This window comes from Schistocerca cancellata, chromosome 11 (assembly GCF_023864275.1).
Source record: "Schistocerca cancellata isolate TAMUIC-IGC-003103 chromosome 11, iqSchCanc2.1, whole genome shotgun sequence".
Taxonomy (NCBI): Eukaryota; Metazoa; Arthropoda; class Insecta; order Orthoptera; family Acrididae; genus Schistocerca; species Schistocerca cancellata.
In genome coordinates, this window is record NC_064636.1 from 43704704 (window position 1) to 43720253 (window position 15550).

At 43.2% G+C, this 15550-nt stretch overlaps 2 protein-coding genes across 2 annotated transcripts in view; one reads left to right on the top strand and one right to left on the bottom strand.

Annotated features, from left to right (window-relative positions):
- The window catches only part of LOC126108513 (coiled-coil domain-containing protein CG32809-like), a 626816-nt gene that overhangs the window by 473850 nt on the left and 137416 nt on the right, over positions 1–15550 (top strand). The gene's annotated exons all lie outside the window — the stretch shown is intronic.
- The window catches only part of LOC126108512 (uncharacterized), a 113459-nt gene continuing 101624 nt past the window's right edge, over positions 3716–15550 (bottom strand). Inside the window, exons 6-7 of the mRNA XM_049913779.1 lie at positions 8049–8404; positions 3716–4368 (exon numbers count right to left, since the gene is read on the bottom strand). Coding sequence (XP_049769736.1) covers positions 4082–4368; positions 8049–8404 — 643 coding nt within the window. The 3' untranslated portion in view covers positions 3716–4081. The remainder of the gene's footprint in view (positions 4369–8048; positions 8405–15550) is intronic.

Sequence of the window (15550 nt, forward strand, 5' to 3'; positions counted from 1 at the left end):
ATATCAATGATGAGATTAGCTGATGTCATCGCTATGCTTCCTAGAGGTGAAGAATGATTACAGTATTTGCTGAGTGGAAAGACAGCAAAGTAACAGAAGTGAATTTACCCATAAACTTATCAAAATTGACGACCTGCAAGTAGGCGAAATTACGGAATTCTGTTGCCTTGCCGGCCGGGGTGGCCGAGCGGTTCTAGGCGCTTCAGTCTGGAACTGCGCGGCCGCTACGGTCGCAGGTTCGAATCCTGCCTCGGGCATGGGAGTGTGTGATGTCCTTAGGTCAGTTAGGTTTAAGTAGTTCTAAGTTCTAGGGGACTGATGACCTCAGAAGTTAAGTCCCATAGTGCTCAGAGCCATTTGAACCATTTTTTGTTGCCTTGGAAGCAAAATAACAGATGACGGACTAAGTAAGGAGAATACAAAAAGCAAATTATCACAAGGACAGAGGGTATTCCAGGTCAGGAGAAGTCTGCTGGCATCAAACATAGGCTTCATCTGAGGAAGAAATTTCTGAGAATGTACGACTGGAGCACACCTAGTTTATAATATACTTGGAAAATATAGAAAAGAAGAGAATCGAAGTGTTTGATATGTGGTGCTAGATAAGGATGTTGAAAGTGGGGCCGACTGATAAGGTAAGGAATGAGGAGGTTGTCCGCAAAATCGGCGAGGAAAGGAATATGTGGGGAACACTGACAAGAACAAGGGATGGAATCATAGGACGTGTGTTAAGACATCAGGGAATAAGTTGCACTGTTCTAAAGGTAGCTGTTGCGGGTCAGACTGTAGGCGGAGGCAGAGATTGGAATACATCCAACAAAAATTTGGAATTTCTGAAAACCATGGATGCGGTACATCGAGTCCAGTTATGTTGTGGAGGATAAGATGAGAAGAATTCTCCCTGTTTGCTGTAAACGTTTATTTATGTCTTTATTCATACAACAATTTTTTTCTTGTTTTCAGTTCAACAGTATCTTATAAGAAATACATATCTAGTTCACAGCTTCCTGATTTCCAATCACACATTAAATACACAAAATAAATTGGAATTTAAGCTAAGGAAAGAATTACAGGAGAAAAATACCAGTCATCAATAAATTGAATAATTGATTTTACATCAACCAGGACAGAACTGCATTTAGACCATGAAGGTAAAAATTTAATAAAATGAAGACATAAATGATAATCAGCGGTTGGTGTTCATCTTCAGTTGATGGCTTTTACATCTGCTAGACAGTGGCTGCATGATCTGAATCGAGTTTAAATTTGAGTACTCTATGTAAAAGATAAGAAAAATTAGAAAGGTGAACAAGGATTAATGACAACTTTTGTCTTCACTGATATTCTATAAGACCCGTTATCAAGCCTAACCATTGTCTTGTGCCAACAAGAAATCTTTTTTTTCAAAACAAAAAAGAAAGAAAACATGTGTTGCAGTGACATTATTGCAAAACTTCACTTAATATTTGCAGCTATGGGCAGCTTTTCTCATTACTATAAGATTGTAAACGCGATAAACGAATGTAATTTCAATTCAGAACACACAACAACAGCTCTAGTAACACAAATATGAAAATGAGTATTCAGCACTTGAAACAGCGTAACTGAAATATCAGAATTTTCTATGCTACCGAACAAACGTTGCACATGTCTTTCTGTAGGACAAATGGAAATGTAGATTGTGTCATTCACTAGAAACTGCAACCAAACGTCGTTAGAGGTATAACAGACATATTGGCACACTTCTTAAGCCTTTGTTTGTGTTTTTATAAAAATTACTCAAAATACACATTTATAAAAATCCCCTAGTAAAGTTAACACTTCGACAATAAAAATTCATCATAACACAAAAAAATGGTTTAATAAATAAGAAATAACATTTACTTCCAAAGTTTGGAACAAGTAATAGATGAGGTACAAAATAATGATTGAAGATGACGACTATAGATGAATATAAACCGAATGTGTTATGGTAACAATTGCTAGCGGTCACTGCATCATCATGGCGATATAGGGAAGGGACATACGTGAAATGAAGGAAAAATTGCGTGAAACTAGAAACAGAGAAATCAACAGGGGATGTAGATATCATCTGGTGAATTATTACATCTGAAGTCACAAAGCTTTTTTATTGCCTTCGTCTTGTCATTGTAGTTTTTCCCTGATTTCAGCTGAATCATGTTGATATGTAGGACATACTGCATCCTGTTTACAGCAGTGGACGTAAAATTAAATTAATTGTGCACTTCATAAGGGTTGAACATGTACACTTTGCTTTAGGGACTTTTTTGTGGATTACAAATCATTTGATTTAACTGAACAAAAAATTATGTTTAATATGATCTGGGAACAAGTAAGCTGTTAATCAGTTGAAATCGATTTGCAAAAGTAAATAAATGAAACATAATTTTGCGACTGGTTGCTGCTTATTTGGTAATTTTATGGTTTGCGGTTGCTGCACAACTTGGGAACCACATGTCGTCCACGAAGTAATTGTACAGTACGTCTTTATATACCATGCAGTGGCTCGTATGTGCTTCTGTACACTCATGTAATTGTCTTTCTACCCATCTGCACAGCTGTAAGTAGCCATTTACACAAAGCCCCCAATTTAGAAGAGAGAAATTTGTACCACTGTACAGATAGCACAATTGTGCATAAGACAATTTGTGTTATCGTGCAGGTTCAAGATGTGGAGTGTGATGGGGCAGTGGATAATTTTCGCTGTTGTGCAGTAGACTGCTGGTATGATCAAACTCACTGCACAGGTTTGTGGTGATGGTTTGCACTATTGTGCACATTCCAGGATAGTACTCGTGGTGCAGACTATGGGATATTGGGAGGAACTGTTTTCTATTTCCACACAGTGGACGGTTTCTGCTGTTGTGTAGGTGCCACAATAGTGCAGTGGACAGGATCTGGTCCTGCTGCAGTCGAAATATTGTAACGATTTGCAAACTGTGCAATAGTGTAGGAAATAATTATCTCTGCTACATAGATCGCCTGAGTGTGCTGCACACAGTTTGCATTGTCATGCAGACAGCCTGGCTGTGCAGTTGACAGTAGGCATTGCTATGCAGACAGCCAAGTTGTGGAGTTGACAGTTTGCACTGTTACTGAGACAGCTTGACTGTGCAGGAGGCAGTTTGCATGTCATGCAGACAGTCTGCCAGTGCAGCAGACAGTTTACACTGTTACTGAGACAGCTTGACTGTGCAGGAGGCAGTTTGCATGTCATGCAGACAGTCTGGCAGTGCAGCAGACAGTTTCCACTGTCATGCAGACAGTCTGGCCGTGCAACAGACAGTTTCCACTGTCATGCAGACTGTTTGCATTGTCAGACAGACAGCCTCAGTATGCAGCAGACAGCTTGCCTTGTCAAACAGCCTAACTGTGCAGCAGACAGTTTGCACTGTCATACAGAGTGTGTGGCTGTGCATTAGACAGCTTGAACTGTCATGCAGACAAGCTGACTGTGCAGCAGACAGCAGACAGTTTGCTTATTTTTTCAATTGTGCAACTGTGTGCTAATGAAGATGTTAAGGAAGTATTTTTACTTTTAGGTATTTATAAATATAGATATATTATTTTTACAGTGAAAATGTAATGTTTCATTTACACTATATAAATTTTAGAAATGTTAACGGAGTTTGCAGCTGTGTGTAAATTACGTGAGCATGCAGCAGACAGTTTGGAATGCAGTGCATATGGCCAGATTATGCAGCAAACAGTTGGCACTGTCACACAGCTGGCCCACTTTGTACTTCTGTGTACTTTGCCTCCCCATGTACAGGACAGTTTGTGCATGCTGCACGACAATGTGGTGACCGACTTACTCGGTCATACAGTAGCCTATATCACTCTCCAACACTATGTAACAATCCCCTCCCATATTTCCACGAATGTGCAGCAGATGATAATGATCAAGTAGATGCACATACACAGAATTCACTATTATTTCCAGTTATACGAACAAGAGGTCCTCTTCACACAAACAATAAACCATCCATTCACAAGGCGAAACCAGTGGATCCAAATCCAGCCCCACATCACATTGTCACGGAGTCTGTAATGCAGAGGATCAGAACTTCCTGCACTCCGGGTTGGCGAGCGAGTAGAGTGCTCCGGAGTAGACCTTCTTGGGCGTGGCACGCCACGAGATGATGGCGGCTGCCTTGAACGGCTCGGGGTCGCAGCCCGAGCAGACCCGCATCACCTCGGCCACCTCCCCCTCGGCAGGCTCTCGGGGGTAGGGCTCCGCCTCTGGCTCCAACAATGGAGGAGGTGTCCCAGGCTGCAGCAACAATGGCGCCGCCTCCACAGGCAGCTTACTGAAGGCGAACGAGCCCGACAGCACCGACGAGGAACCTGCAACACCCGACCCTCACTCAGATCCGGTTCTCTAGCTGTCAATTCTTGATCACTATATTACATATACACTACATATACCCGATGATCATTCCACAGAAAATGTGTGGGATTGTTTCGAACTGTGGATTAATGTAGTAATCAACATGCACACAACTTGGTGGTTCTGTGGGATGTAATCATTGTAATATGACTACAACTGAGCATAGGATACCTAAGGAACTTCTGGAGAGTTTCCCAAGCCGAACTGAGGATAGAAGCAGTATTATGCGGTATTGGCGCGACGTCTCCTGGGGTTGACTAATTATGTGTATGGTGAACATGTTGTCGTACAATACCATGAATACTCACAGAGTGGTCCATATTTCAACAAGTATTTAATTTCTGAACATATTTTATTGCATAGCGTCTTCTAGTTATTATCAGAACATCTCATGTAAATATGTAGGGAACTTTTTGTTGAGCTTCTTACATATTAAATAGTTCTTTTCAAACATATAGCCTGCAGAAGTACTAAGGGTGCAAACTATGAGACTGTATCACCATATGTATAGGGTGAATAAACAGTGCAAAGTGAATCAAGAAACATTTGAGTCTCATAAAATGGTCACAAGATAAAATGAGAACTAATTAGGTCAGATACTGAGGGTTACCAACAGTCACATGTGAAAAGGACAAGAAGAGGAAAATATCAGCATGGTGTGCTATGAACTTTCTGCCACCCACTGCAGAAATGCAGATGAAGTGCTGTGAGAATAAGAGACATTCGTTCGCATTTACAGCCAAGCAGGCACATTTTTCCATCATCCCATTCGCAATTGGAATTAAGGCACAGAGAGGTTGTTATTAGTCAAAGTACATCCTTCTGTGCAGTGTACTTCATTTGTTGAGTAATTGTGTAGATATAAGGCTTGGAGAAGAGCAAGGCTGTTATGAGTGATTGAGATTGCCCATGGCTGTATCTCACCAGTATGAACTTCTTAAGAGACGATACTGAATGCTGTTGGACACCATTAGATGAATCTCTTACTGTGAAGAGATGTAGATTGACAAAAGAAAATCATCATTGAGATAAGTGCATTTATTGTAAGATGGAACAGGACGAAGGAAGAGTAACAATAAGTACAGAGAAGCTACTGAGATCCAATACTTGTAGGGTTACAGTGAAGAAAGACACCACCTGGGTTGCGTCATATGTTGCACTTTGACTGAATCCTCATGCTGGCGACAAGCTCTGCATTAGAGCACATAAACGATAAGGATGAGCTGTGTCATGGGTTGAAAGTACTTACTGTAATGAAATGTACAATGTGACCCAGAGGGTAGTAGGATGTTAGGGCAGTTCCAGGACAGGCTGCATTGTTGCCAGATTTCTCTCACCGTGCTCCTTATGAACCCATAATGTTGCCAAATTTTCCCTCTAAAGGTCACCCCAACCTCCTCCCCAGCCCTCTTTAATGCCTCTCTCATCACCAACCCAATATGGAAGGTCTAGTCCACATGTACCTGGAGGCAGAAAGATTTTTCTTAAATTTTCCTGTTTTCCACAAATTTTGGAATGGGGTTGTGACACACCTAGTTAGTTAAAAGGTCACAATTGTCCTACTTAAGTGCGTTACAACCCCGTCCCAAAATTCTAGGAAAACAGATGAAAATTAAGAAAAATAAACTTGGTTTGGATCAAGTCCAGAACCTTCCAGCTCCAGGGACAAGTGGGCTAGATACATTATCTTGGATGGGGCAACTGACGTCGAAGGGGGAAATGTGGCAATACTTCATGATGTCATCATCATCATCATCATCAGCCAATTCAATCATTAAATGATGTGGCCTCTTCGAGTCGTGGATTCAGGTAGGCTTTCAGCAGTCTCCTCCAAGTGGGACGGTCTTGGGCAGTTCTCTGGCAGGTGCTACCAGCGATCTTCTTGTTGTCCCATCTGTCTGGTGGTCTTCCTCTTCTAGGCCTCCGGTGCTCTTTCGGACTCCACTCCAGTACTAGCTTCGTCCATCTGTTGTCTTTTCTTCTTGCGACGTGGCCAGCCCACTGCCATTTCAAGGAACCTACTCTCTCTAAGATGTCTCATCTACTCCTGCTGTATTGTTATTTACATGTGATATTTACAATTGAAGCTCCACCTTGTTGTTGTTGTTGTGGTCTTCAGTCCTGAGACTGGTTTGATGCAGCTCTCCATGCTACTCTATCCTGTGCAAGCTTCTTCATCTCCCATACTTACTACAACCTACATCCTTCTGAATCTGCTTAGTGTATTGATCTCTTGGTCTCCCTCTACGATTTTTACCCTCCACGCTGCCCTCCAATACTAAATTGGTGATCCCTTGATGCCTCGGAACATGTCCTACCAACCGATACCTTCTTCTAGTCAAGTTGTGCCACAAACTCCTCTTCTCCCCAATTCTATTCAATACCTCCTCATTAGTTATGTGATCTACCCATCTAATCTTCAGCATTCTTCTGTAGCACCACATTTCGAAAGCTTCTATTCTCTTTTTGTCGACACTATTTATCGTCCACGTTTCACTTCCATACATGGTTACACTCCATACAAAGACTTTCAGAAACGGCTTCCTGACACTTAAATCTATACTCGATGTTAACAAATTTCTCTTCTTCAGAAACGCTTTCCTTGCCATTGCCAGTCTACATTTTATAACCTCTCTACTTCGACCATCATCAGTTATTTTGCTCCCCAAATGGCAAAACTCCTTTACTACTTTAAGTGTCTCATTTCCTAATCTAATTCCCTCAGCATCACCCGACCTAATTCGACTACATTCCATTACTCTCGTTTTGCTTTTGTTGATATTCATCTTATACCCCCCTTTCAAGACACTGTCCATTCCGTTCAACTGCTCTTCCAAGTCCTTTGCTGTCTCTGACAGAATTACAGTGTCTGTCATCTGTCCTTTTCCTATCCTTTCTTGTATAGCCCAGCATTAATCTCTCCATGGCTCTCTGTGCTGTCCTAAGTTTCCCTTTTGTAAATGAGTTCGCCGAGCGGTTCTAGGCGCTACAGTCTGGAACCGCGCGACCGCTACGGTCTCAGGTTCGAATCCTGCCTCGCCCATGGATGTGTGTGGTTCCCTTAGGTTAGGTAGGTTTAAGTAGTTCTAAGTTCTAGGGGACTGATGACCTCAAAAGTTAAGTTCCATAGTGGTCAGAGCCATTTTTTTATAAATGAGTTCAGTGTCCATGTCTCGCAGCCATACATCACAGGAAGAATGCATTTATCAAATACTGCTTTCTTCAGATTTACTGGCATTTTTATCTGAATCTTAGGGGGAGGGAAATCTAGCAACGATTAGTCTTTTTTGGAATTCACTAACCGCTCTACTTACTGTGTCATCCTCATTATAGTTACAAGTTGGTTGGTTGGTTGGTTGGTTTGGGGAAGGAGACCAGACAGCGTGGTCATCGGTCTCATCGGATTAGGGAAGGATGGGGAAGGAAGTCGGCCGTGGCCTTTCAGAGGAACAATCCCGGCATTTGCCTGGAGTGATTTAGGGAAATCACGGAAAACCTAAATCAGGATGGCCGGACGCGGGATTGAACCGTCGTCCTCCCGAATGCGAGTCCAGTGTCTAACCACTGCGCCACCCCGCTCGGTGTATTTACAAGTGGTCCAGTTGAGTGAGATCCCATTTGTTGGACCGTGACTTACTGGGCTGGCTGAGCAGACTGGCGCTGGAGCTCAGGAAGAGGTCGTCGGAGGGCAGGAGGGCGCCCCTCTTGCTGGTGCGCGAGTTCTTGGCGTCGCCGTCTGCCTCTGCCAGCACCTCCTCCTCCAGGTCGGGGGCCTCGGCTGGAGCCTTGGCCCCGTCGGTGGCCCTCTTGGTCACAGGGGATTTCCTCGCCCTGTCTGCCACCTTTTTGACGGGAATGCTGGTCGCCGGCTCGCTGTCGACACTCTCCGTGGAGCTGTCGGCCTTGCTGGTGGGTGCCTCTTCGGCAGAAGTGGTCGTTCTGGAGGTGGCCCACTGTTTCTTGCTGAGTTTCAGCGGCATCTTGGCCTTGTACCTGCAACACCAGAGACAGACATTGTTTTTATTCTCGAAAGAACTCGTTTCTGTGCTTTTTTGCGCCATCAGTCAATACCACACAAAACATTGGGCAACCGTTTTGCATTTTATATATATATCACGATCAATTGACCACCCTATATATATATATATACAGGGTTATTACAAATGATTGAAGCGATTTCTTGAAGCGATTTCACAGCTCTACAATAACTTTATTATTTGAGATATTTTCACAATGCTTTGCACACACATACAAAAACTCAAAAAGTTTTTTTAGGCATTCACAAATGTTCGATATGTACCCCTTTAGTGATTCGGCAGATATCAAGCCAATAATCAAGTTCCTCCCACACTCGGCGCAGCATGTCCCCATCAATAAGTTCGAAAGCATCGTTGATGCTTTAAACTGTGCATATCATCGTCGAATGGAGTTAGCAGTTGGTGGATCTTTGTTGAACTTCGTCCTGAAGTGTCGTTGCACTGTTATGACTGACTGATGTGAGTGCATTTCAAGCACGACATACGCTTTCTCGGCTCCTGTCGACATTGTCTCACTACGCTCTCGAGCGCTCTGGCAGCAGAAACCTGAAGTGCGGCTTCAACCGAACAAAACTTTATGAGTTTTCTACGTATCTGTAGTGTGTCGTGACCATATGTCAATGAATGGAGCTACAGTGAATTTATGAAATAGCTTCAATCATTTGTAATAGCCCTGTATATATATAGCGCCATCTGGTTCCCCCCTTTAAGATAGACAAGTTTCGTTCTTTGTAGTTTTTTCGTTTGACGCTTATTTCTTGACTGGGCCAAAGATCTCAAGAAATAAGCGTCAAACGAAAAAACTACAAAGAACGAAACTTGTCTAGCTTGAAGGAGGAAGCCAGATGGCGCTATGGTTGGCCCGTTAGGTGGCGCTGCCATAGGTCAGACGAATATGAGCTGTATGTTTTTTAAATAGGAACCCCCATTTTTATTACATTTCGTGTAGTACGTAAAGAAATATGGATGTTTTAGTAGGACCACTTTTTTCGCTTATGTGATAGATGGCGCTGTAATAGTCACAAACATATGGCTCACAATTTTAGACGAACAGTTGGTAACAGGTAGGTTTTTTAATTAAAACACAGAACGTAGGTACGTTTGAATATTGTATTTCGGTTGTCCCAATGTGATACAAGTACCTTTGTGAACTTATCATTTCCGTGAACGCATTCTGTTACAGCGTGATTACCTGTAAATACCACATTAATGCAATAAACGCTCAAAATTATGTCCGTCAACCTCAATGCATTTGGCAATACGTGTAACGACATTCCTCTCAACAGCGAGTAGTTCGCCTTCCGCAATGCTCGCACATGCATTGACAATGTGCTGACGCGTGTTGTCAGGCGTTGTCGGTGGATCACGATGGCAAATATCCTTCAACTTTCCCCAAAGAAAGAAATCCGGGGACGTCAGATGCGGTGAACGTGCGGGCCACGGTATGGTGCTTCGACGACCCATCCACCTGTCATGAAATATGGTATTCAATACCGCTTCAATCGCACGCGAGCTATGTGCCGGAGATCCTTCAAATCAAATGGCTCTGAGCATTATGGGACTTAACATCTATGGTCATCAGTCCCCTAGAACTTAGAACTACTTAAACCTAACTAACCTAAGGACATCACACAACACCCAGTCATCACGAGGCAGAGAAAATCCCTGACCCCGCCGGTAATCGAACCCGGGAACCCGGGCGTGGGAAGCGAGAATGCTACCGCACGACCACGAGCTGCGGACGGAGATGATGATGATGATGATGATGTTTGGTTTGTGGGGCGCTCAACTGCGTGGTTATCAGCGCCCGTACAATTTCCCAACCTTTGCTCAGTCTAATTTCGCCACTTTCCTGGATGATGATGAAATGATGAGAACAACACAAACACCCAGTCATCTCGAGGCAGGAGAAAATCCCTGACCCCGCCGGGACTCGAACCCGGGACCCCGTGCTCGGGAAGCGAGAACGCTATTGCGAGACCACGAGCGGCGGACCGTGGACGGAGATCTTTCATGTTGGAAGTACATCGACATTCTGTCATGCAGTGAAACATCTTGTAGTAACATCGCTAGAACATTACGTAGGAAATCAGCATACATTGCACCATTTAGACTGTCACCGATAAATTGGGGGCCAATTATCCTTCATCCCATAATGCCGCACCATACATTTACCCGCCAAGGTCGCTGATCTTCCACTTGTCGCAGCCATCGTGGATTTTCCGTTGCCCAATAGTGCATATTATGCCAGTTTACGTTACCGCTGTTGGTGAATGACGCTTCGTCGCTAAATAGAACGCGTGCAAAAATTATGTCATCGTCCCGTAATTTCTCTTGTGCCCAGTGGCAGAACTGTACACGACGTTCAAAGTCGTCGCCATGCAATTCCTGGTGCATAGAAATATGGTACGGGTGTAATCGATGTAGTATTCTCAACATCGACGTTTTTGATATTCCCGATTCTAGCGCAGTATGTCTGCTACTGATGTGCGAATTAGCCGCGAGAGCAGCTAAAACACCTACTTGGGCATCACCATTTGTTGCAGGTCGTGGTTGACGTTTCACATGTGGCTGAACACTTCCTGTTTCTTTAAACTACGTAACTATCCGGCGAACGGTCCGGAGACTTGGATGATGTCGTCCAGGATACCGAGCAGCATACATAGCACACGCCCGTTGGGCATTTTGATCACAATAGCCACACATCAACACGATATCGACCTTTTCCGCAATTGGTAAAGGGTCCATTTTAAAACGGGTAATGTATCACGAAGCAAATACCGTCCGCACTGGGGGAATGTTACGTGATACCACGTACTTATACGTTTGTAACTATTACAGCGCCATCTATCACAAAGCGAAAAAAGTGGTCCAACTAAAACATTCATATTTTTTTACATATTACACGAATGTGTAATAAAAAATGGGGATTCCTATTTAAAAGACGCAGTTGATACCTGTTTGACCTACGGCAGAGCCATCTATCGGGCCAACCATAGCGCCATCTGGTTTCCCTCTTCAAGCTAAACAAGTTTCGTTCTTTGTAGTTCTTTCGATTGACGCTTATTCATCATCATCATCATCATCATTTAAGACTGATTATGCCTTTCAACGTTCAGTCTGGAGCATAGCCCCCCTTATACAGTTCCTCCATGATCCCCTATTCAGTGGTAACATTGGTGCCTCTTCTGATGTTAAACCTATTACTTCAAAATCATTCTTAACCGAATCCAGGTACGTTCTCCTCGGTCTGCCCCGACTCCTCCTACCCTCTACTGCTGAACCCATGAGTCTCTTGGGTAACCTTGCTTCTCCCATGCGTGTAACATGACCCCACCATCTAAGCCTGTTCGCCCTGACTGCTACATCTATAGAGTTCATTCCCAGTTTTTCTTTGATTTCCTCATTGTGGACACCCTCCTGCCATTGTTCCCATCTACTAGTACCTGCAATCATCCTAGCTACTTTCATATCCGTAACCTCAACCTTGTTGTTAAGGTAGCCTGAATCCACCCAGCTTTCGCTCCCATACAACAAAGTTGGTCGAAAGATTGAACGGTGCACAGATAACTTAGTCTTGGTACTGACTTCCTTCTTGCAGAAGAGAGTAGATCGTAGCTGAGCACCCACTGCATTAGCTTTGCTACACCTCGCTTCCAGTTCTTTCACTATGTTGCCATCCTGTGAGAATATGCATCCTGTTGTTGTTGTTGTGGTCTTCAGTCCTGAGACTGGTTTGATGCAGCTCTCCATGCTACTCTATCCTGTGCAAGCTTCTTCATCTCCCAGTACCTACTGCAACCTACATCCTTCTGATTCTGCTTAGTGTATTGATCTCTTGGTCTCCCTCTACGATTTTTACCCTCCACGCTGCCCTCCAATGCTAAATTTGTGATCCCTCGATGCCTCGGAACATGTCCTACCAACCGATCCCTTCTTCTAGTCAAGTTGTGCCACAAACTTCGCTTCTCCCCAATCCTATTCAATACCTCCTCATTAGTTACGTGATCTACCCACCTTATCTTCAGCATTCTTCTGTAGCACCACATTTCGAAAGCTTCTATTCTCTTCTTGTCCAAACTAGTTATCGTCCATGTCTCACTTCCATACATGGCTACACTCCATACAAATACTTTCAGAAACGACTTCCTGACACCTAGATCTATATTCGATGTTAACAAATTTCTCTTCTTGAGAAACGCTTTCCTTGCCATTGCCAGTCTACATTTTATATCCTCTCTACTTCGACCATCATTGGTTATTTTACTCCCTAAATAGCAAAACTCCTTTACTACTTTAAGTGTCTCATTTCCTAATCTAATTCCCTCAGCATCACCCGACTTAATTTGACTACATTCCATTATCCTCGTTTTGCTTTTGTTGATGTTCATCTTATATCCTCCTTTCAATACACTGTCCATTCAGTTCAACTGCTCTTGCAAGTCCTTTGCTGTCTCTGACAGAATTACCATGTCATCGGCGAACCTCAAAGTTTTTATTTCTTCTCCATGGATTTTAATACCTACCCGGAATTTTTCTTTTGTTTCCTTTACTGCTTGCTCAATATACAGATTGAATAACATCGGGGAGAGGCTACAACCCTGTCTCACTCCTTTCCCAACCACTGCTTCCCTTTCATGCCCCTCGACTCTTATAACTGCCATCTGGTTTCTGTACAAATTGTAAATAGCCTTTCGCTCCCTGTATTTTACCCCTGCCACCTTCATAATTTGAAAGAGAGTATTCCAGTCAACATTGTCAAAAGCTTTCTCTAAGGCTACAAATGCTAGAAACGTAGGTTTGCCTTTCCTTAATCTTTCTTCCAAGATAAGTCGTAAGGTCAGTATTGCCTCACGTGTTCCAACATTTCTACGGAATCCAAACTGATCTTCCCCGAGGTCGGCTTCTACTAGTTTTTCCATTCGTCTGTAAAGAATTCCTGTTAGTGTTTTGCAGCTGTGGCTTATTAAACTGATTGTTCGGTAATTTTCACATCTGTCAACACCTGCTTTCTTTGGGATTGGAATTATTATATTCTTCTCGAAGTCTGAGAGTATTTCGCCTGTTTCATACATCTTGCTCACCAGATGGTAGAGTTTTGTCAGGACTGGCTCTCCCAAGGCCGTCAGTAGTTCCAATGGAATGTTGTCTACTCCGGGGGCCTTGTTTGGACTCAGGTCTTTCAGTGCTCTGTCAAACTCTTCACGCAGTATCATATCTCCCATTTCATCTTCATCTACATCCTCTTCCATTTCCATAATATTGTCCTCAAGTACATCGCCCTTGTATAAACCCTCTATATACTCCTTCCACCTTTCTGCTTTCCCTTCTTTGCTTAGAACTGGGTTGCCATCTGAGCTCTTGATATTCATACAAGTGGTTCTCTTCTCTCCAAAGGTCTCTTTAATTTTCCTGTAGGCAGTATCTATCTTACCCCTAGTGAGACAAGCCTCTACATCCGTACATTTGTCCTCTAGCCATCCCTGCTTAGCCATTTTACACTTCCTGTCGATTTCATTTTTGAGACGTTTGTATTCCTATTTGCCTGCTTCATTTACTGCATTTTTATATTTTCTCCTTTCATCAATTAAATTCAATATTTCTTCTGTTACCCAAGGATTTCTATTAGCCCGCGTCTTTTTACCTACTTGATCGTCTGCTGCCTTCACCACTTCATCCCTCAGAGCTACCCATTCTTCTTCTACTGTATTTTTTTCCCCCATTCCTGTCAATTGTTCCCTAATGCTCTCCCTGAAACTCTCTACAACCTCTGGTTCTTTCAGTTTATCCAGGTCCCATCTCCTTAAATTCCCACCTTTTTGCAGTTTCTTCAGTTTCAATCTGCAGTTCGATTGTGGTCAGAATCTACATCTGCCCCAGGAAATGTCTTACAATTTAAAACCTGGTTCCTAAATCTCTGTCTTACCATTATATAATCTATCTGAAACCTGTCAGTATCTCCAGGCTTCTTCCATGTATACAGCCTCCTTTCATGATTCTTGAACCAAGTGTTAGCTATGATTAAGTTATGCTCTGTGCAAAATTCTACAAGGCAGCTTCCTCTTTCATTCCTTCCCCCCAGTCCATATTCACCTACTATGTTTCCTTCTCTCCCTTTTCCTACTGACGAATTCCAGTCACCCATCACTATTAAATTTTCGTCTCCCTTCACTAGCTGAATAATTTCTTTTATCTCGTCATACCTTTCATTTATTTCTTCATCATCTAGTAGTTGGCATATAGACTTGTACTACTGTAGTAGGCATGGGCTTTGTGTCTATCTTGGCCACAATAATGCGTTCACTATGCTGTTTGTAGTAGCTAACCCGCACTCCTATTTTTTATTCATTATTAAACCTACTCCTGCATTATCCCTATTTGATTTTGTATTTATAACCCTGTAATCACCTGACCAAAAGTCTTGTTCCTCCTGCCACCGAACTTCACTAATTCCCACTATATCTAACTTTAACCTATCCATCTCCCTTTTTAAATTTTCTAACCTACCTGCCCGATTAAGTGATCTGACATTCCACGCTCCGATCCGTAGAACGCCAGTTTTCTTTCTCCTGATAACGACGTCGTCTTGAGTAGTCCCCGCCCGGAGATCCGAATGGGGGACTACTTTACCTCCGGAATATTTTACCCAAGAGGACGCCATCATCATTTAATCATACAGTAGAGCTGCGTGTCCTCGGGAAAAATTACGGCTGTAGTTTCCCCTTGCTTTCAGCCGTTCGCAGTACCAGCACAGCAAGGTCATTTTGGTTAATGTTACAAGGCCAGATCAGTCAATCATCCAGACTGTTGCCCCTGCAACTACTGAAAAGGCTGCTGCCCCTCTTCAGGAACCACATGTTTGTCTGGCCTCTCAGCAGATATGCCTCCGTTGTGGTTGCACCTACTGTACGGCCATCTGCATCGCTGAGGCACGCAAGCCTCCCCACCAACGGCAAGGTCCATGGTTCATCCTAAGTACTTGAAACAGTCCACCTGTTCTAACTTTGTTCCTCCTATTTGGCACTCAATCCGTTTATATTTCTTTCCCACTGACCTTACTTTCGTTTTGGAGATGCTAATCTTCATACCATAGTCCTTACAT